Below are 5,883 nucleotides of genomic sequence, written 5' to 3'. Positions count from 1 at the left end.
CCAGCACCAGAGGCGCAGCGGCAGTCGCCCAGGGCGGCCAACGTTGGGGGCGTTTATAAACCTGGTGATTGTATTTCTAAAGTTCTACTTTCCACATGGAGTGCATTACCCAGCATGCATCAGTTCAGCTTCTCCGTGTTGGTTCGGTCCAGTCTCTGGTTCTGAACGTCTTGCTGGAGTACCAGCAGCAAGTCAGAGTTCAGAGGTCAGCAAGTCAGAGTTCAGAGGTCAGCTCAGGCATTTCAAACATTCAAAGCATCATAAAAATAAATAAACATATTTAAAAACAGACAAAGCCTCGATTTATAAACACAGGAAACAGAATTAAAAGTCAGGGAGCCTCCGGCCAGCAGGGGGAGCTCAAGGAAAGCCATTGTTTTGTTCTGGAGGTTTTTATTCTGAACATTTTTAAAATTTCCAAACCATAGAAAAGTTAAAGCAGATTCAATAAAAAACTAGAACAGTGATTTCAGATCCGCTTTCATGTTAGCGGTTAGCTTATCATCGATTATCGTTCCAAAGTGTCTGCAGCTCGGAACAAAATCTATTCTTGAATACTGGAGCTTACAGAGGTCAGAGGTCATATTCTTAGTTTCTGTGATGTTTGCTTTTAAATTCATCTTGACGACACTGAGCAACACAGCAACAGCCTCCATGGCAACAGTATCTATTACTGATCTGTTTTAGTAGAGGACAGAGCACAGCATGTGGAGAACCAGAAGAGATGAAGACATGTGACCTCTGACCTCTCACCCCATGCATTAAAGGGGCAGCAATATGTGCCTGGAAAACACATACTGGCCCTTTAAATAATCCAGGCGTCTGTTTGCCAGGATGATGCTGAGTGACGACTGGACCGTGATGAACAACAGCAGCTCAGAGCTGGACGGCAGGAGGCCCCGCAGGTCAAAGGTCAGTAGGCCGTGTTAATCTGCACTTAATCCATCAGATCAGGGTGTGGCTAATCTGCAGCAGCTGTCAGCGTCGCTGATCTACTGACGAGCCTCTGAGCAACACCCTGCGGAAAGTATTCACACCCCTGCTGGCTGAAGCTTTGACCCAGTTTCAGATCAAACCGACTTAAAGGGACAGAACGCAAATTCAAAAAAACAGCTACGTCAATATGGGAGGAAATGACCGGACCACAGCGGCACCAGCTGGTTGGCCCAAGCCGACCAGTCCGGCTCCAATCTAGTCCAGTCCGGTCGGCTCCTGTCCAGTCCGGTCCACTCCGGCTCCAGGCCAGTACGGCTCCGCTCCAGTCCAGACCTTCCAGGATTTAACCCTTTCAGATGCCGCAGGGGTGGGAATACTTTTACAGTCCACTGGACTCTGATGTTCCATGGACCCGAGTCCCGGTTCTGTACACCACGCTGAGTGTGTGTGTGTGTGTGTGTGTATGTGGTGTGTGTGTTCAGAGGTGCTGCACCTTCCTCTTATGGTTGGTCGCTGTGCTGTTCGCCATGGCGGCCATCGTCACGGCAACAGTGACAGTCCTCCATCTCCACCAGCTGCCTCTGCCCATCTTCAGCAGGTAACGCACCTGTCTTCTCTGCTCACCCGTCTGTCTCCGGCTGCATGTTCACCTGTTGTCATGGCAACAGGGGCGGAGCCTCCACGCCAGCCATCTCTGCCGGCTCTTTAGAGTCGGGCGCCCTGGTGACCATCTCCCGCGTGGCGGACGGCGAGCCGGTCAGCGTCTTCCTGGACCCCGCCTGTCCAGACCTGAGCCAGGACTTCCTGCGGCTGGAGGCGCTGCACAGCTCGCTGCTGCACGCGCTGACCAATCACAACGCAGACGACCACAGGAACGGGGGGGCCGTCCAGAAACTGGGGGACGACCTGAAGGCGCTCTCAGGCCACGCCCACAACCTGAGGTTGGCGGCCGATTCCCTGAAGAGGGGCCAAGGTGCTCTGGACCAGCGCATGGACCGCCTGCAGAACGAGCAGAGCCGCATCATCCAGGTAGAGTCGCATTTGGCTGTGACATCATCAGCCAGCACAGCTTCGGCTAATCAGGCCGGACCAGTGGGTCGTTAACCAATCAGGTCTGTCCACCTGTCCAGGTGCTGTCTGACAGCCACTCCGGCATCCTGAAGCTAGCTGAGAGCTGCAGCGATTCTCTGCTCGGCCTGAAGAGGGAGACGGAGAGTCTGGGGAGGCTGAAGAGCGAGCTTAGCCGCAACATCGCCCAGACAGGTCAGACTCAGGTAACTCGGGCAAGAGCTGCTGTTAATGGGGCTCTGACTGTTTCCATGGCAACCTGTCTCTGCAGCCGTCCAGCCCAGAGACTGCAGCGACGTCCTGGCGTCCGGCGTCTCCGTGGACGGAGTCTATTCTGTGTTCCCAACCCATGACCCTGAGGGTTTCATGGTCTACTGCGACATGAGCACCGACGGCGGAGGCTGGACGGTACAAACACAGTGGTGCCCCCCGCTGGTCACTGGGGGGACAGGTCCACCTGTCTCCACATGGCGGGACGCTGCTGTCTTCTAATGTCCCTGTGCATCTCGCAGGTGATCCAGAGGAGGGAGGACGGCTCCATGAACTTCTTCAGAGGCTGGGAGGCCTACAGGGACGGCTTCGGGTCGACCACCGGGGAGCACTGGTTGGGTGGGTCCTACTTCACCTGGACCAATCAGAGCACAGAGACGCTCTGACGGACCAATCGGAGCGTCTCTGTCCTCTGATTGGCTGTTAACGAGGATGTTTGTGAGTTGGTGTACAGCGGGTTAGATCTCAGATGTGTGGATTCCGGNCACAGCAGCTTTTGTAAGGAGCAATACTGTCAAGGATGCCAAGGCAGTGGTCATTAAAAGAGTCACAGAAGCTCCACATCATCATCCTCAGGAGGTGCCATAAAGGAAAAGAGGGATGAAAACTCTGCAACTGCAACATTGTCAATAAAGTGTCTGCCTTGCTGGCAACTTGAGAAGAAGTCTCCAAATAACAAGACATATAAAAACAGTCAGTCTAATGTCACTGAAAACAACATGTTTTATAGTTGGATCGTTAAGACTTAAGTAAAAACCAGGTCTAAAGTGAGACCTGGAGTGTGAGGCTCAGACACATGCTGGAAGAAGTTAAGAGTCCATAATATTGAGAAAATCCATAGCAGAACGATTTGTAGGATCAATGTGAATATTAAAATCCCCAGTGATGAAGATCCTATTTAGCTCGACTGTTGAAGATAAAAAATCCCGGAAGTCTAAAAGAAAAGATGCAACCGGACCAGGTGGTCGATAAATCAGAACGGCATATATTGGTTCTATCTTGCCGATTCAGATCATGATCATCTCAAAGGAACTGTAGGCACTTGAAGCAATCATTGAACATAAAAAAGTTATTTTATAGTTGACAGCAGTGCCATAGGCGTAAATCCCGGAGGGGTCGGGGCAGGGGGGAGGTCAGGACCCCCCCAATATTGGAAAAGTCTAGAATTGTCCCTTCCCCCCAAAAAAAATCATTGAAGAAACATTTGCATTTAAATAATATCAATATGAAAAGGTACAAGAAACAAAGAACGACTAAATCTGCCATTTATCTCAGAAAAAAATAAGAATTAATTTTCAGATCCCCCCATTATTAGAACAATGGTTCAGCCCAAAGAGTAGGAGGAGCAACAGCTGCGCTGAACGGTACCGGCTCCGTTAGAGCCGCTGGAGTGAGGAGCTAGCTGTTAGCAGTTAGCAGTTAGCTGTAGCTCTGCTACATGTAAGACATGTAAACATTTTATTTACTTTCACTACTCAATAAGAAGAAACACATTAATAAAAATCAGACTGCAGTTTATTTTCTTTGGCTGAATCGTGATGAGCTACCTCATTAGCTAAACTGCTACACTGCTTTCATAAACTTAAGCTTTTTTGTCAAAGGTAGCAAACATCTCATTCATATTTAGCTCTTTAACTTTTAGTTAATTAGAGTTTGAAACGGGAGGAGCGGCTGAGCAGGTGGACCAGCTCAGAGTGGGAACCAGGAAACAGAAGAGAGAGCAGATAGAAAAAAATGAAAGTTATGCCTTTATTTCTCATTGTCTTCAACATAAAGTGTTTAAAACCACAAAATAAAATCTGAATATTTTTCTATATAAACCCTGGTGCTTTAAGTGTTAAGTATTATGTTTAAGTTATGATACTTCTCAGATATTCATTTCTATCTACTTATTTGTTCTCAGTCATCCAGGACATGCCAAAATTAAAAGCAACTTAACAAGTTATAATTTAAACAGCCAATAACCTGTAATTGGAGCCATTTCAATAAATCAATGTTTATGGGGAATTTTATTAAGAGGAGTTACTCATTAAAGTTTTTTTATTTAGAACCTTAAATTTTTGTAAAGGTGTTGCAGAGATCAGATCAGTCACAATGAACAAAACTCGCATAGAAGCAACATTTAAATTTTAGTTTTATTTCTCAATAGGCTGCTTACTGAGAAAAACACATCTGATGTGCATTACTGGTCCTGCAGCTTGAATGTGGTTTAAAATCATTTCAAACCACATTTTACGTCACTTTTCACTGCAACTTTGCCGACCCCCCAAAATTGGTCTTAAGAAATTTTCCTGGTCCTCCCAATAATGAGATGGGATCTACGCAGGAGCAGTTCCACCTCCACGGCCTGTCAGCCCTCAGGACAGATTTCCAGGAGATTAGAAACATCATTTTCACGCTGCCATGTCTCAGAAATAAATAGAAAGTTCAAACCTTCAGAGCAAAACAAGTCATTCAGAATGAAGGACTTATTGGTAATACAGCGTGAATTAATTACCAACATTTTGTCGGAGAAATCCGTTGCCCGTGTAACGTCTGTAGAGGCATCAGGCTGACATGGTGCTGCGCAGCAAGTCAGGATTCCTCCCGCCGTGCAGGTCGCTACTATTCTCCAGGTGGATGCGAACACATAAATCGGCATAAAGCGCTGAAGTGTATGACCACTTTTTGCGCCACTGCCGCGATGTACCTCAAGATGCCCACAGCTTCAGATGACAACATGTCGGATCGTCAGGGAGTCCACGAACCAGCCCGGCACCAAGGCACCTGAGCCCGAACAGCCCGCACACCTGGAAACATCCTGCCCTCTTCAAAGCAGCGGCGGGTCCACAGGTAAAAGAGGAGAGATGCTGGCAGGGACACCGAATACCAGAGGTGGTGGAAATGCAACTCCGCTTTGATGAGGCTCTGAAGATGGACCACAACAGACTTGATCGCCAGTAGCAAATGGCGGTCGTCTGTCCGCCATTTGCTACTGGATGTTATGTCATAACAATGACATAACATCCGGAGTAAACAAACACCCTGACAGAGGCAAGCCAAACACAGGCGCCATCTTTGAAATCAGAACTTTAAAAATTATGAAATATCTGAAGTTTTATCTTTTTCTTTAGGATAGAAAAGGATAGAAAGCAGGAAAGAAGAAAAAAATACATCCAAACTATCTGGACTATTTCTGAGTTATTATCGCGGGTAATAAATCATCTGACAGTTTAGTCTCTTGTTGGTCTGAACGGTTAAAGGGCCGTTTCCATCCCAACCTGCACTAACAATCCATTTTCTATCAGTTTTTTTGCACCAAAGATTTAATAAACACTGAGTTTCTTTAAATGTGTTTACATTTGAAATTCTAAATCGACATTTGTGACTCTATGCAAAATAGACCAGCAAATATTGCAGTAAACTTATTACGAGGGAACGCAACAGGAAATGTTTCCCATGTCCCCTGCAGGGCTCCGTAGTTAATGTCTTCCTGCTCAGCATGGCTCAGGGTTCATGGAGCCAGAGCTCCTGGACAGCAGGTGGCGCTGCTGGACCGCTCCGGCGCAAGAAATACGGCGGCCATCTTGGAGCGGTATACCCTCCTACTTTGCTCAAGCAAAACAGCAG

General features: G+C 47.4%; 1 protein-coding gene across 2 annotated transcripts in view; it reads left to right on the top strand.

Moving 5' to 3' along the window:
* Positions 1-5,883, top strand: part of fibcd1a (fibrinogen C domain containing 1a) — a 43,198-nt gene that overhangs the window by 13,198 nt on the left and 24,117 nt on the right. The window contains exons 2-7 of one of the 2 annotated variants that reach the window (XM_007578287.2): positions 829-912; positions 1,419-1,534; positions 1,605-1,965; positions 2,067-2,199; positions 2,276-2,412; positions 2,517-2,613. In XM_007578287.2, coding sequence (XP_007578349.1) covers positions 835-912; positions 1,419-1,534; positions 1,605-1,965; positions 2,067-2,199; positions 2,276-2,412; positions 2,517-2,613 — 922 coding nt within the window. In that variant the 5' untranslated portion in view covers positions 829-834. The remainder of the gene's footprint in view (positions 1-828; positions 913-1,418; positions 1,535-1,604; positions 1,966-2,066; positions 2,200-2,275; positions 2,413-2,516; positions 2,614-5,883) is intronic. The other variant, XM_016664229.1, reaches the window with a different exon arrangement.

Source organism: Poecilia formosa, unplaced genomic scaffold (genome assembly GCF_000485575.1).
Source record: "Poecilia formosa unplaced genomic scaffold, Poecilia_formosa-5.1.2 Scaffold473, whole genome shotgun sequence".
Classification (NCBI taxonomy): Eukaryota; Metazoa; Chordata; class Actinopteri; order Cyprinodontiformes; family Poeciliidae; genus Poecilia; species Poecilia formosa.
The sequence above is the reverse complement of the archived record's forward strand: the minus strand, read 5'-3'. Positions and strand labels throughout refer to the sequence as shown.